This window comes from Phocoena phocoena, chromosome 9 (genome assembly GCF_963924675.1).
Source record: "Phocoena phocoena chromosome 9, mPhoPho1.1, whole genome shotgun sequence".
Lineage (NCBI taxonomy): Eukaryota > Metazoa > Chordata > Mammalia > Artiodactyla > Phocoenidae > Phocoena > Phocoena phocoena.
In genome coordinates this window covers 63417011-63433496 of record NC_089227.1, presented here as the reverse complement: position 1 = coordinate 63433496, position 16486 = coordinate 63417011, and the positions used below count along the sequence as shown (strand labels likewise).

Sequence of the window (16486 nt, the reverse complement as noted above, 5' to 3'; positions counted from 1 at the left end):
ATTCTAAGAGGAGCAATATGAGAGAGGAGAGAAAGAAATGAATTAGGAGAATCACTGCATTCATCACTAAATTCCTGAATTCTGCTTTGGCTCTGAAAGTGTGTAAACTTCATTATTTAAAGACTGCATCCCTCTCGCACCCAGACAGTTCATTACTAGGGAGACGCTGGCAGGTCTTCAGACCCTTCGATGTGTGATTCTTGGGGGCCAAGTGCATTATCTGGAACCTCCTCTTCTTCCATTTGGCCTGCTTTACCATCACAAAGGTGTCTGCTTTCAGATGCCTCTTAGAGCCTCCCTTGTGATTTGTCTGCAGAGGAAATAGATCCTTTCATTTGCTCTCATGGAACTGCGACTTGCAAAATATTTTTGAGACATTACATAGTGTATTTTACATGATTATTTTGTTGATTCTGATAATAAAAGTAATAGGTGCTCACTGTCAAAAATTTAGTGAAATATTTTAACAGTGCAAGGACAAAACCCTATCTGCCAGAGAGAATTTCTCACTTTCCCATTTTTGGTATATTCCTTTTTATATTTTCTGGCTATATATCTGGATATGAATAGGTATTTATATATCTGTAAAACTTGGAATATATTATATATGCAGTTTATTGTGCTTTTTAAAAAGTTTAACATTGAATAAGGAACAATGATTATTATAGGTGCATAATATTTCTTAATATTCCATCCTGTGGCTGTGTCACAATTTCACTTTTCTACTGTCAGATATGTACTCAATGAAATAATCTAACACAAATGACTATGTCTAAAGTTTCCTTGAATATTTCTTTACTATTCTTAAGGTTTAATCCTGCAAGTAGACCTACTAACTAAGTCCAAGTGTAAATGTGCTGTTTATGCTTGCTGTATATTACTAGAAAAGTTGGGTTAAGTTGTCCCGATTTACTTTCCCACCAACAGTCTACAAGACTGTCACATGCTTTTGTAACATTTGTCTTTAATCCTTGCTAATTTGATATGTCTTATATTATGCTTCATGGTTAAGTTTGAATTGTTCAGACCACAAGCAAATAACATTTTTTTATACATTAAGTCGGCATTTAAACTAAAACTCTTTTTATTTCCTTTGCCTGTTTCTTCTGTTAGAAATATCTTTTTTCTTCTAAGAGCTTTTATATATTAAGGACTTTAGTCATGTTATATTTGTAGTACAACTATTTCATATTATAATATGTAATGTTATGTTTATGTACATATAAATATTATATATTTATTTTTATTGAAAATACTTTTCTTTGTTTCCCCTTACATTTTTATTGTTAGGCTTAGAAAGTTATTGCTCATCCCAAAATTACTCTGCTAATTATGCTTTTTGCTGTCTGTTTTGTAAAAACTTAGTTACGAAATCCAACAGAAATCGATCTTACAACTTTACAAAACATTCATTTCTTCTTACTAATTTTTGCAGTGTCTTTGTAGTAGTAAGTTCATATATGTACTAGGATTTTATTTTCAGGGCAAATTATTTATTATTAATCTTTCAATTACTGTGCTAATTCTAAAATGTTTTGCTTAATGCAGGTTTATATTTATTAATAACTGATAGAGAAAAATCCCTCTTCCTCATTAGCATCTGTATTCAAATCTCTTAGCTTTTCTTACCTTTTTTAAAAGAGCTTTTAAGTTATTTTGTCAAATTAAAATAGTCACATTGAAGATTTGATTAAAAATTTTAACATTATTAAGAAATTTGCAGAGAATTGACATCTTCACAAAATTTAGTCTTCCTATCCTGAAGCACCACATACCTTTTCATTTATTCAAATATTCTATATACTTCAGTAATGCTTAGCATTGTGAGTTATTGCTATCTTAAATTTGACTAGTGCTTTCTAGTTTATAAAGTACCCTCTTATTTTCATGATCCTCTCAACAAGCCGACCAGGAGTTCTGACTTTTTTCTAGAGACTACGGTTCTTGTCCTGACTACCATTTAATCGCTGTGTGACCTTGGTAAGATCACTTTACCTCTCTGGACCTCTCAACACGATGTTGCAGAGCCTTTCCTGAGGTATGTTCCAGGGGACATTGTCTCCATGGTGCGTATAATTAGAGGTAATACTGTAATGTTATGTGGTCAAATAAATTTAGGAAATTCAGGTTAAGCAGAATTAAACAGGTTTCTTTACTTTCCTGTGAATCATGTCAAGGTTATGCTTGCTTCTTATTTCTCTCTAACCACCTACTTCTATCTGTAGGAGAACTATCAATGGAACTAAAAAGAGGAGGAGTCCGGGGACGTTTCTGCTCTGTGTACCTTTAAGAATGGGTAATAGTCTGGATGGGTGGAGAGTGTGGGAAGATGAAGAGTCTGTGAGGCTGGTCTTTGAGGAGAAGGGCATTAGCCCACCCTCACCCCTAACCCCTTCTGGGTTGGGGGGACCCTCCCAAGAGATTAGTGAGTAGAACTTCTCCATGATCATCCTCCTTCTTCTCTCCCCACAAACTTCACCTTTCACATGAGATGTGACTCCTTCCATTCTTCACCATCCTGCAGGGACATCATTATTGTTTTGCTTCCACAGCTGAGCTGCCTGGGTCCAGAGAAACCGTGTGATGCGGTCGGGGTAGCACCATATAGTATTGGTTTAGGGTCGACAGCTCATTTATCACACTTTTCTTGGTTGTTTTAATGTCAGGAAGGGTTGTGATTCCTTGTGCTTCAGGGAGAAGAATAAAAATCCTCTTATTGAGCCATCATGAAAAAATGAGCCATTGTTTTGGGTAGTTTTTTGAACTAGTGTTTTTTTTGTTGTTTTTTTTTTTGCGGTACGCGGGCTTCTCACTGTTGTGGCCTCTCCCGTTGCGGAGCACAGGCTCCGGACGCGCAGGCTCAGTGACCATGGCTCACGGGCGCAGCCGCTCTGCGGCATGTGGCATCTTCCTGGACCGGCGCACGAACCCGTGTCCCCTGCATCGGCAGGCGCACTCTCAACCACTGCGCCACCAGGGAAGCCCTGAACTAGTGTTTTTAAAAGTACTTTTAGTATTTTTTTTTCATAGCATTACCTAAGTGAATCACATGGTCATTATCTGAAATGTGAAGAATAATTCTGAAAAATTTAGGGCTCTTTTCTTTGGGAAGGGGGAGAAACTTTCTCTTCCTTGGTTACTCGGAAACATACAATCCATTCTGAATCACTGTTTATAAAACTCTGTTCAATACCTTTGTAATCTAGAAAATAGCAGGATGAGAAACATGAGAAGAGCCAGGCCCTGCACCACCCAAAGGTAGAATATATGAAATGTCTATTTGACTCTCACTTTCAATGGCTTGGCTTCAGTACTCTAAATGTGTAGTTTTGCACTTGGTATTTGTATCGCTTGGGAAAGTGTTCAGCTCAAAAGTAAAAGTAAGCCCACTTAACCATGGCTTAAACAAATTATTTTTTTCACATAATAAGAAATCTGAAGATAATTAGCTGCTGTCCTAACTCATTGAAATTGCCTTAGCTTTTCTTTTGTGTTTGCAAATGGCTGCTGCAGCTCCATGCATTGTATCTGAATTCAAGGGAGGAAGTAAAATTCCAGCCATGTCTTTCTCTTTTTATCAAAAAGAAAGAAAAAAAAGAGAGAAACCTTTATCAGAAATCTCATAGACTTCCAATTAGTTTCTCAAACTGTGCTACCTTTTACTACAAGGGAGTATTCAGCTGGGAAAGCGAGAAGGATGTTGAGATTAACTGTGGGGTCAGGCAAACAGCATTGCTATCTTACAGGAGTCTATTCAGGACCTGTTCCTGAACACACTTTCCCCTTCTCCAGGCTCATGTAGTTCCTCCTTTCACCAATGTTGTTGATGTTTTCCAAAATTTGGTAGCATCCTCAATATTCCTCACTAGTACTAAATATTATATAGTAAAGATTCATGCTAAATGGCTAATGGTTGATGTCTACTTGTAAAGTAGAATAAAGAGGACCCTTGGAAAACATTCGTGGAGCTATATCCTGAATTCTTTGTCAATGTTTATACTTAGCACAGTGCTAAGTCTGTGATAGGGTTCACTGACTCTTCAAGACTCTCTGAGGGTCTTGTCAAGGCATGACTGGTGGCACTGGAGGCAAGTGATAAAACAAGATACAGCTCCTGTCCTCATGGAGCATAGTTTGTAGACACCATGAGATAGATAACAAATGCATAGACATATAATGTCATTAAATCAAAGACTCTTGAGGAGGTGACGTTTAAGCAATACCTATGTGGAGTGAGAACTTCATTATTCTGTCTATTTTGATCCATACTTTGTGCTTTCGGAGGCTCCTCCATCTTGAATTCCGTACTAACCTTCTAAATCTGTATCCTGTTTCAGGTCCTCTGGGGGTTGTAGAATTACCTCCACTATGCTGTCACTTGGGGGTTTACAACTTTTAAATGAAACATGCTTTGAGGAAAGTTACATCGCTATAGAATACTTTTTATTAAGTAATACTTTATACAGAGGAAAATTCAGCCTTTGAATGCTTAGTTTTGTGAATTTTGACAAACTTAACCATCACTGCAATCAAGATGTAGAATAGTTCGATAACCCAAAGACAGTTGCCTGTGCCCTTTTGTAGTCAACCTCTTCACAGCAACCACTGATTTGTTTTCTGTTCTTAGAGTTTTGTTTTCTCAGCAACATCATGTAAATGAAATCATTATAGCATTTTGAGTCTGGCTCCTTTCACTTAGCATAATGCATTTGAAATTCATCCATGTTGTTTTCTGTATCTGTAAGTTTATTCTTTTTATTGCCAAGTAATATTCCATTGTATAGATGTACTACAGTTTATCCATTCTCTAACTGCTGGACATTTGTTTCCAGTTTCTGGCAATTTCAAATGAAGCCAGTATAAGTATTGACATACAGGCTTTTATGTAGATATAAGTTTTATTTTTCTTGGGCAAATACCCAGCAGTAGAATTTTGGAGTTGTATAATAAATGTATGTTTAACTTCATAAGAAAATGGCAAAAATTTCCAAACTGTCTTTACCATTTTGCTTTGCCATCAGTAATGTATGCTGGTTCTAGTTGCTTCATGCCCTGGCCAATTCTTGATATCATCAGTATATTTTTATTTCAGCCATTCTAATAAGTGTGTGGTGGTATTTCGTTGAGGTTTTATTTTGCATTTCACCAGTGATCAAGGATGTTAAGCATTTTTTCATGTGCTTAGTCACCATTTGGTGATATATCTGTTTGAAAGTTTCCTATTGTTTTAAGTTGGGATTTTTGTTTCTTTGTACTGAGCTTTAAGAATTATTTATATCTTCTGGATAAAAATTATTTATTAGATTTGTGGTTTATAGATATTTCCTCCTAGTATGTGGTTAGCTTTTTCATTCTCTTAATAGCATCTTTTAAATTATAGAAGTTCTTAATTTTAACAAAGTCCAATTTAATAAATTTTTCCTTTATGGATTGTGCCATTAGTGTTGTATGTAAGAAATTTTTGCCTGATCCAAGGTCACAAAGTTTATCTTCTATATTGTCTTTTTATTTTATTTTAGGTTTGTTTTATTTTAGCGTTTACACTTAGGTATGTGATCCATTTGGGGTTAATTTTTATGGGGTGTAAGGTTTGGGCAGGGGTTCCCTTCTTACATATGGGTATCCATTTATTCCAGCAACAATTTTGCTTTTCTCCATTGAATTGCCTTTTTATTTTTGTCAAAAATTAAGTGACCGTATATGATTGAGTCTATTTCTGGACTCCCTATTTGTTCCATTTCTGGTTGTCTATCCTTTCCTCAATACCACACTGTAGCTTTATAGTAAGTCATAACAAGCTAGTGTGAGTTCCCCAACTTTATTCTTTTTGAGAATTGTTGTGGCTGTTCAATTTCCTTTGTCTTTCCACATACATTTTAGAATCATCTTATCAATTTGAGCCCCCATGTCATCGTCCTTCCCTGCCTCTGCCAATCTTCTCTAATTCCCCAAACCTGCATATGATTGGACAGGAAGTCCCATGGCAATCCTTGTCTGAGCACTGACACCACTCATTGGGTCATTATAACTGACTCTCTTTCCTCAGTGTCCCCTCCCTACATCCCATCCAGCACTCTGCAGCCTGATTAATCTCTCTCAGTCACAGTTTTCACTGCTAACACTTTTGCTAATAAAACTTCAAAGATTTCTTCTTGCCTATAAGGAAAAAACTCCATATTGTTTAGTCTAATGGTCCACTTGGGTCTTTTTATCTCTCTCTTTTATCTAAATTCAAAGCTTCTGTTTACCTGTCTTCAATGAAGAGCGACTTGATTTTCTATGTAGAAATCCTCCTTTTATTTTTTAATTCCCACTTCATTTTTTTTTTTTTTACATCTTTATTGGAGTATAACTGCTTTACAATGGTGTTAGTTTCTGCTTTATAACAAAGTGAATCAGCTATACATATATCCCCATACCTCCTTCTTCTTGCATCTCCCTCCCAGCCTCCATATCCCACCCTTCTAGGTGGACACAAAGCACAGAGCTGATCTCCCTGTGCCATGCAGCTGCTTCCCACTAGCTATCTATTTTACATTTGGTAGTGTATATATATCCATGCCACTCTCTCACTTTGTCCCAGCTTACCCTTCCCACTCCCTGTGTCCTCAGGTCCATTCTGTACGTCTGCATATTTATTCCTGTCCTGCCCCTAAGTTCTTCAGAACCATTCTTTTCTTTTTTTTTTTTTTTAGATTGCATATATATGTGTTAACATAAGGTATTTGTTTTTCTCTTTCTGACTTACTTCACTCTGTATGACAGACTCTAGGTCCATCCACCTCACTACAAATAACTCAATTTCGTTTCTTTTTATGGCTAAGTAATATTCCATTGTATATATGTGCCACATCTTCTTCATTCATCTGTTGATGGACACTTAGGTTGCTTCCATGTCCTGTCTATTGTAAATAGTGCTGCAATGAACATTGTGGTACATGACTATTTGTGAATTATGGTTTTCTCAGGGTATATGCCCAGTAGTGGGATTGCTGGGTCATATGGTAGTTTTACTTCTGGTTTTTTAAGGAACTTCCATACTGTTCTCCATAGTGGCTGTATCAATTTACATTCCACCAACAGTGCAGGAGGGTTCCCTTTTCTCCACACCCTCTCCAGCACTTATTGTTTGTAGATTTTTTGATGATGGCCATTATGACTGGTGTGAGGTGATACCTCATTGTGATTTTGATTTGCATTTCTCTAATGATTAATGATGTTGAGCATTCTTTCATATGTTTGTTGGCAATCTGTATATCTTCTTTGGAGAAATGTCTATTTAGGTCTTTTGCCCATTTTTGGATTGGGTTGTTTGTTTTTTTGATATTGAGCTGCATGAGCTGCTTGTAAATTTTGGAGATTAATCCTTTGTCAGTTGCTTCATTTGCAAATATTTTCTGCCATTCTGAGGGTTGTCTTTTCATCTTGTTTATGTTTTGCTTTGCTGTGCAAAAGCTTTTAAGTTTCATTAGGTCCCCTTTGTTTATTTTTGTTTTTATTTCTATTTCTCTAGGAAGTGGGTCAAAAAGGATCTTGCTGTGATTTATGTCATAGAGTGTTCTGCCTATATTTTCCTCTAAGAGTTTAATAGTGTCTGGCCTTACATTTAGGTTTTTAATCCATTTTGAGTTTACTTTTGTGTATGGTGTTAGGTAGTGTTCTAATTTCATTCTTTTACATGTAGCTGTCTAGTTTTCCCAGCACCACTTACTGAAGAGGCTGTCTTTTCTCCATTGTATATTCTTGCCTCCTTTATCAAAAATAAGGTGACCATATGTGTGTGGGTTTATCTCTGGGCTTTCTATCCTGTTCCATTGATCTATATTTCTGTTTTTGTGCCAGTACCATACTGTCTTGATTACTGTAGCTTTGTAGTATAGTCTGAAGTCAGGGAGTCTGATTCCTCGAGCTCTTTTTTTCTTTCCCAAGATTGCTCTGGCTATTTGGGGTCTTTTGTGTTTCCATACAAATTATGAAATTTTTTCTTCTAGTTCTGTGGAAATCCTCCTTTTTAATTTGCGTATGCCTCGTTCTGTCACTTCCCCCTCACCCCTGTCTTTTCTCCCCTTATCTAAGTGACTGCATTCTCTTCCCTTGTATCATAATTATTGGCTCTCTCTTTCCCCCATTACACAGAATTGTCTGAGAATGACGTTCCTGTTTTGTTCATCTTTGAAACCCCAGTGCCTAAAGTAATAGTCAAGCCCATCTGTGATTCTCTACTGGGTAAGGTAAAGGGGTACATGACATATGGGGAATAAACGAATACAGTTTAGAAGATTGTATTCTGCATGTTTATACTTTGACTTATTTTTAGATATGATATTTAATTTATTTTGAAATTTAAATTGAGAGAGAAATATTTATGTTTATCTATAGTTGTTAAGAATTTAAAAGGCTGAAATCACCTTAGTAATATTTGTTGAATGAAAGCATTAGTTTCCCAGCCCCTTAGGACAGTGATAAATCCTCTTTGGCTCCCTAGTCCCTAGTATAGGGTTCCACCCAGCGAAAGCCGTTGTAGTCTCACTGTTCACAGCAGAGACACATTTCCTGCTTGAAGTGTCCAGAGGCAGCAGACAGGAACGATGTGTGACTACCTGATTGAGATTCTAGTAGACAAGGCTGACTTCACCCCACTGGAGCAGATCCTGTTGTCCACAGGTGGTGCCCTCTGCCCTCTGCACTTTGCAGAAGATCTCTGTGGCTGAGTTTCTATAATCAGGCATCAGAACACATAAGTGGAGAGCAGGGATGTGAATGTGAACACCCTTTTCCAAAACCTGCCCGATGTCTTAGGTCTCAGAAGTGGATGGCTTCCAGGTCTCAGATGTGGAACCAGAGCTGGTGGCAAGGGAAGGGGAACAGACAGATCTTGGATGTTGTTTGCTTCAGGTCTAATGACCTGTCTATGCATCCTCCCCGCCAATAGGGCATGCTGTGGTGTCAGGAATTCCCTAAAATCATGGTACCTTTAAGTTCAAACCCAGTGGCTTGTAGAATAAGGATTAAGACTCCATCCACTCTAATGCGTTCACACGAATTTACTGAGACCTTAGGAATAAACTTGTTATACAGATTGTTTCTTGATATGCCCTTTCATTCAACAAAATATTTTTTGACCATTTGTCTACCATGTGTCAGGCACTACGCTAGGGGTAGTGGGATCTAGAGCTGCCTTAAAATGATTGACGTGTGTGTGTGTGTGTGTGTGTGTGTGTGTGTGTATGTATGTTGGTCTATGTTTATGTGCACACGTATGTCTGTGTATGTGTAGGCAGACATGCATGTCAAGAGATGAATCTTGTTGCACAGAGATTTGAAGTGCTTTGGAAGCATAAGAATAGTGATGATGCTGATCTACTAAACAATCTGAATTCTTCACAGATGAGGGGGCAATTGAGCTTAGATGTGATATCAGAAGAAAAAGCTATGAGAAAGGCATTCCTGCCAAAGGTAATATTTCCCTGGAATATGGTATTCAGTGCAGCATGGTACAGGAGGAGAGGAGAGGAGATGGGAGGTGGCGGGGGGGGGGGGTCCAGTCAGACTGTGCAGAGCCAGAAGGCCAGGCTGAAGAGTTTGGGTTTTATTGTGCAGAAGGTGAAGGTCAAACCAAGCTTTACAGCAGTGTACTATGTTCCCCTCACTGGGGGCGTTCAGTTAAGCTACATCTCCTATGCCCATCAGCTAATTAATTCTTGCCAATGGAATCGGAGTCAGTCATGTGTCATTTCAGGCCAAAGCAGATGAGAAGCTTTGCCATCTCCCTTGGAAACTGCTTGTGCTAGAAGGCAGAGCTACAAGTTGATCTGCCTGCAACTGGGACGTGAGAGAAAAATAAACTTTTGACGTGTTAAACCACTGAGATTCAGGGTTAACTTGTCACAACAGCCCTCTGAAGGACACTTAATTCTCAGAATCATTTGTCAGGTAAGTAAACCAAGGCACAGATGGAAGCAAACTTCCCCGAGTTCACAGCTCGATGGTGGTGGCACTGGGACCTGACCCCAGCAGTCTGACTTTCCAGCCTGTGCCTCTCTACAGTGATGGGGAAGAGTCGAGAGCCTGAGTTTACCTGGGGATGACTAGGCTACTTCTTCTGCCATCAGCTAGACTGAGAGGTCCAGAGAGAAGCTAAGTTCAGTTACAGAAAATAAAGTTACATTTCTTGTCCACTTGAGAACATAGCTCGAAACATTCTTACCCACTCTATCAACAGGAAATTATTTCAAGGATGACGGGGTGACATTTTTTTTTGAAGCATTAATGGATATGCTCCTTTCTACTTCCTTGAGAAAAACTCCCAGAGTCCAGGCAGCCAGAGAGCTCTACCCGATCTGCCTTCAGGGCAGTCTTTACTCCAGCAGTGCAGACAAAGAGACAAAAGTCAGCCCGGGGCTTTCAAAAATACCTCATGGAGGATATCATAAGTAGCTTGAAGAGAAGTGTCTTTTTCCTTTGCAAGAGGATGTGTCATTTGAGCATTCAGAGCAGAGTGTCTGGAATAATAAATTTGTCAGAAAACAGTCAAGTCCGTTTCCCCACCAGAGAGAAAGCAGGCAGCAGGAGACAGGAGTGTCAGACGGTACGATAGTGGTACAGAATGTGAGAGGATATTGTATTGGCCCCTTATAAGGCTACCACAAAGAGAGGAAGAGACCAAGGCTGCGAGCACAGGATTAAAGGGTGCTGAGCTACACTTACTGTATAGGAACCAGGGGATGGCAGCCCCTGGGGATTTACCCAGATTTTTATGGCGTGGGAGTTGAATAGATACGATGGCCACATGGGGAGAGAGAAGACCAGCCCAAATTTGGGAGGGAAGCAGTCAAACTTTTTATTCCCAGGCAGGATCCAGAAATTCAGCCAAAGTTGAGGGAGGGAAAGAGGGAGATGTGGGCACCCGTGTACCTGAAGGAAACGAGACAAAGGTATGCTGCTGCAGAAAGCAGTGCAGTCTGACCCGGGCCAGACGGGGATCCAGACAAGGGTGTGGAACTAGCATGACCACTTATGAAGCCCAGACAGTCCTCTTCATCTTAGCTGACGCCAACTTGCCCAGATTCCTCCCAAGGTCAGCCTCCCTCCCTCACTCTGACCACACACATGTGAACACACACACTGTAGAAGCATCATTCCTAGAGCTTAGATGCCTTTCCTGAGTCAGAAAGTGGGAAAACCCTTCACAGGCTGGAAAACTCTGCAATTCTGAGTTTACTCTGAATTAACTAGGATTGTTTCCTGGCATCAGATATATTAGTGACCCAAAGAGAAAGTTAGTTAAGGAAGTTACCCTTTCTCACACGCTAGAGTACATAGCTTGGGAACTGCACAACAGCCTTGTGGAGCCAACAGATGACACACGTGCTTTTCTCAAGGACATGGAGTGAAGGTGAACATGGTAGAGCTGGCCCAGGGCAAGGGATTGGAAAGTGGTGTGCAGAAAAAGGCAGTGATAGCAGCTCTTTAATAATTATCTAACTGGGCAAAATTAGTAGTAATTTCCCTATGAACAGCCACAATATTCAACTCTCGAAACTCAAAATGAACATACTGAGTTAAACTGATTAGAAGAGGACAAAAAAATGTAAATGCAAGACCCTTGTTATAACTTGCAGGAGATACATTGGGAGGTCTAGGACTGAGGGCTCCTGGATTCCAGGAAGGGCATCCCTGACATTGTCCTGGGGTCCAAGCAGGAAGTGAGACAGGCAAGTCCTGCAGGGCTGTGATGGGACAAGAGGAGGGTTCAGGGAAGCAGGCAAGTGGGCAGAGAGGAGCTGAAGTGACAGTCACTGAAGGTGAAAATGCTGGTACACAGTAGGTAGAGAGAGTTCTTAGAAATGACTTGTCAGCCTAAATATAATAAAAACAAGCACAGTATACTTAAGCTTCTTAAATTAAGCTTTTCCTAAAGCTTAGTGTGAAATAATTGGGGCATGGGTTGAACTGGAATTTGCTCTTGTTATATTAATGGAGGAAGGGTGTGTTAACAAAATTAACAGTAAGACTGCAAGCAAAGGGTGCAAAACAAAGGCAACAAACTGTCCAATCACCCTCAAGCACTTAGAAGCAGCCATTTACATATAAACAATAGTTAGACTAATTGCATATCATTTGTAATGACTCACTGAAGGAGATTCAATAGAAGATCTTCTTCAGGTGATATATTCACAGTCTTGGTTCATGTCTCCCCTCACCTGAGAGTAATAAAACTGAGTTCATTTGCATTATTTTATAATTTCGGCAATTTACTAATTCAAGCAGGTTTCCCTCCCCGTTACTTTGAATTAATTTTCTCATCGTTAAGAATCAGGGATTCAAGAAACATTGCTAACAAATTCACAGTCAAAATTAAAGGCTATTGGGACTTCCCTGGTGGTCCAGTGGTTGAGACTCCGCGCTCCCAATGCAGGGGGCCACGGTTCGATCCCTGGTCAGGAAACTAGATCCCACATGCCGCAACTAAAAGAGCCCGCGTGCCACAACTAAGACCCAGCACAGCCTAAATAAATAAATATTTTTAAAAAACAAAACAAAAAAAAAATTAAAGGCTATTAAGAAGAGAGTTTCATCTTTGTCTTCCACTTGGGCAGGCTTATATTCAGGTCCTCCATTCACTTTCTGATGAGCCAGGTCCCATCTTCCTTGAAAGCATCTGGTAGACTCTTGAAGCCCATATAATTGCTTAATGCTGGGGACTAGGAATGGAGGAGGTGAACTGGATGAAACCTTGAACATATGAGAAACTGGAAACTGTGAAGGAAACTGGGGCCTGAGCTGAGAACCTTGAACCCAGGACCACAGAGCATTAGTCATGTGAAGCCCAGGATAGAGGAAGGGGGAGGTGAACTCCCCTCTGCCTTCCCCGCTGATATCCAAGGACACACTTAGGTTGACAGAGTAGGTTAGAGCAGTGGGGAGCAGGTGTAAGAATTTGGAGATGGAGATGGGGAAGAAAGAAAAGGCTCTGAGCTTGTGAAGAAGGGGCTAGTAAGATCTAGACAGGGGTGTCTTGCCTCCTGCCAAGAGAGCTTTGGGTTCAGAGAAGTACAGGGCTACGTTGGTAACTAGGTTAGAAGTCCAGGCATGAAGACTCAATAAGGCAGCTGAGGCTAGGTAAGGCGGCAACGGGGTGGGTATGGGTTCTCCAGGGCTTAACCAGGTACGAGGTATGATGGCACAGCTACTTCCGTACCCACCCGCTGGCAACTATAACTTACCTTCATCACATTGGTTTAGAAATGGAATAGATTGAGCTGAATGTACCTGCAGAGAAAGACCTCGGTGAGTACAGCTGATAGAGACCCAGCAGGGCAGGGGCTGATGTGTGGAGCGGCAGTTAACAAGACCCCCACCTCCGTCACTAAGAAAGCAAACTTCCTGTTGCCCAGTCTGACAACATGTAGACAGTGGACAGAAACAGAACACCACCTTTCATTTATGCAGGAAGTGTTTATGAGTAAGCCTAGCATGGTGCTCATTTCTGGAGAAAACAGGAAACAAACATCAGGCATTCCTTTCACTCAAGGAGCTTAATAACTGTTACCCATTTACCTGATGCTTATTGCAAGAGCAGTTAAGGAGTGTTGGATTAAGTGGCAAGGAGAGAGGTACACTCCAGGACACTACTGGAACTCAGAGGAGGGGTGGGTCAGGGGGGCTTCAGGGAGGAAACAACCCAAGAGGAGCCTTAAAGAGTGGGAAGAATTTAGATAAACACAGGTGAAGATGGAAGGCAATTCCAGATGGGAAGATACAACATGGGCTAAGAATTAAATGAGATACTTCGCAAAAATCGTTTAGAAAACTTCCTGCCACCAGGAAAGCCCACAGCCAATGAAGGGTATGACTATTGCTCTTGCTATTAGTTCTGGTAAGGCTGTTACCATTTCAATTTTGATGACATTTTTACTGCTTTTGGAAAAGGCAGTGGATGAAAAGGACAAGTTTGGGTGACAGTAAAGAAGCACATTTCTGACTTTCTTCTTGAGAAGGTTGTAGGATAAAAGGGTGACAGTTTTCATCAGAACAAGAGGAACAAGAGTGCATCAGAGCTGTTTCTGTATCAACAGTGCATCAAAACTGCTTGTGCTCAAAGGGGACCATGGAAAAAGTTACACTAAGACACTTAAGCTAGTTCCCACCAACACCACTACTGACTTCTGCGTAACTAAAAATCACTGTTTTAATGAATGATTATACCTCTCAAAAAAGGAAACAACATTCTAAGCTCCTGGCCAAACATAGTTACTCTCTTTCTGCTCCTCTCCTTGTCTAATGGTCCAATTTCTTGAGAGAAAACTTATTAATAGAAATGAGATGAAAACGATGTGATGTTCCTTAGTGCCTGGAGATGATGTTGCTAGCACAGAGTACAAACACTAGAAGAGACTGAGCAGGGATTTGTTTGTCCACATACTCAGAACATCCCCTTAGGAGCTGTATTCAAAAAATGGCAAATGAGATTTCAGCTGAGAATGATTATTGCCTGAATCTCAGAACAACTGCCTTATTGCTGATTATCATCCCTCTTGCAGTGGCCCGTCTCTCTTCATTCTGTTTGCTGTCATGTTCTATCAATATCAAAGAGGCTGCAGAGGCAGCATCGCTGAGAGGAGTGGTGTGTTTCCTGGGTGCAAAAAGCCTGCTTCTCTAAGAATCTCTGGACCTGCAGGCTGATTTCATAGAGGGGATTATTCAGTCAACAGTAAATGGCCCCAAACTCCAATTTCAGCTTCTATTTTCTGTCGTGGAGCCGGGCAGCTGGGCTGTGTGTGAGCATTCATGCGTTAGGAGGTGGTGCCTAGGGATAGGTCCTGTGCAGTCAGCTCAAGTGACTTGTTCGGCTCTGCTTTGCTATATTGTCTCTTGGTCTCTCCAGCACCAGTGAGGCTGGCTCCCGGGACAGCTCCCTGCTGAAAGCTTTATTCTGAGTGTTGGCAAAGAAGCAAAGCTCCAACATGGATATTACAGCAATTCTACTTTGTCAGTAAAAAATAATAATTTCAAGAACACCCAGAGGATTAAAAAAAAAAAAACTGCTAGAATTTTTCCTGAAGTATTTTCCTTTTTGGTATAAAAGACCAGTTTGAGCCCTGGGAACTAGTGTAACAACTGAAAGCACCATCAGGCAGCCTGTGAAGTAACCTGACGTCCCAGCATTCCCATGCAAGAAGCAGGACACTGTTTTCCAGATGCCTGGTTTGTTCCTGACCACAGTCTTGTTCAGAAGAGCAAACAGTATTAGCTTAATGAGGACATTTTCCTCAATATGGCCCTTGGATACTTTGAAGGTGAAACTCACTGAACTCCGGTTTCCGCATCTGTTTTAGGAGGGCAACTTGTTGCAAACAGTGACATCACCAACTACAGTCAAAGACCCTATTTCTCACTGATGTTCAATGCAAAGACTCAACAAAGAAAGTGTGATCCTGCCTTCCTTCCTCAGCGCTGTCTCTCACTGCATCATGTACTGTCCTGGGCAATGTGGGCTTTCCACTCCTCTGATGTTCCTAGCAAAAAACTCACAACAGTAACCCTTACAAGAAACAGACATTTCAAGCACTACTACAGGATCAATTCAAAGTGCTTTCACCTAAGGAAAAGGGGAAAATTAAAAAGTCATCCACTCATGAATGTTACTCATGATTCACACATTTGCAGCAGCAGCAGAAAAACAAACCGACAGACCCCACCAGTACTCTTAAGAAATTACAATATAGGTCCTTGCACAGTATGAAAAATTCATTGCTTTAGATCATCAGTTTTTTGTTTTAAACTCTTTTCAGTAAAGAAAATAAACTACACTAATTCACAATATTGGCTACACTCTTTTAACTCAGTCTAGCATTCTACTTTGTCTTATGACTTAAAATCAGTGTTCAGAGTGGAAGGCAGGAAACTCACCTTAAAGGAGTAGTAGAAGGAGCCCCGTTCCTCTCCTTCCACCACTGCAGTGAAAGTCACTGTTTCCGTGCAGAGGATGGGAGAATCCAGTGTCTGCCCAGTCCCGTTGGACTTGGGGCTGCCCTCTGTGAGGTGGGGCTGAGCCCAGCTGTCTCTGCGCCTGCAGCCGGGGACAGAGTCCTGCCCTCTCATGAGAGCGGGACAGCAGCTGCAGCTCTACACCTCCCCTGCCTCCCTAAGCTTCTGCTGGAGCTCAGCTGAGCAGAGACACGGAGCCCTGTGGAGCCCACCTCACTAGAGAGCCCTGCCTGCTTCCTGAAAGCACGTGCTGCTCAACACCCCACATTCCCACCCAGCACAGGGGGCCTGGTCCCCAGAACAGGCAGGAGCCCCTCACAGCGATCCACGTGGTTCCCCGGACAGGCCTCCCTGCTCAGTTGTACTTTTCCTCACTTCCAGGACAGACCACCACACATCTGCTCCAGCTTCAACAACATAGGAATTTGGACTCAACAGACAGTCGATTCATTCAGGTCATGTTTGCATTTCTGAAATCAAATCATAATGATGCATT

The 16486-nt window shown here is 40.8% G+C and overlaps 1 protein-coding gene across 1 annotated transcript in view; it reads right to left on the bottom strand.

Moving 5' to 3' along the window:
• NPSR1 (neuropeptide S receptor 1) overlaps window positions 1-16104 on the bottom strand; it is a 132179-nt gene extending 116075 nt beyond the window's left edge. Inside the window, 1 exon segment of the mRNA XM_065883563.1 lies at window positions 15913-16104. Coding sequence (XP_065739635.1) covers window positions 15913-16104 — 192 coding nt within the window.
• Between the last annotated feature and the right edge of the window lie 382 nt (window positions 16105-16486).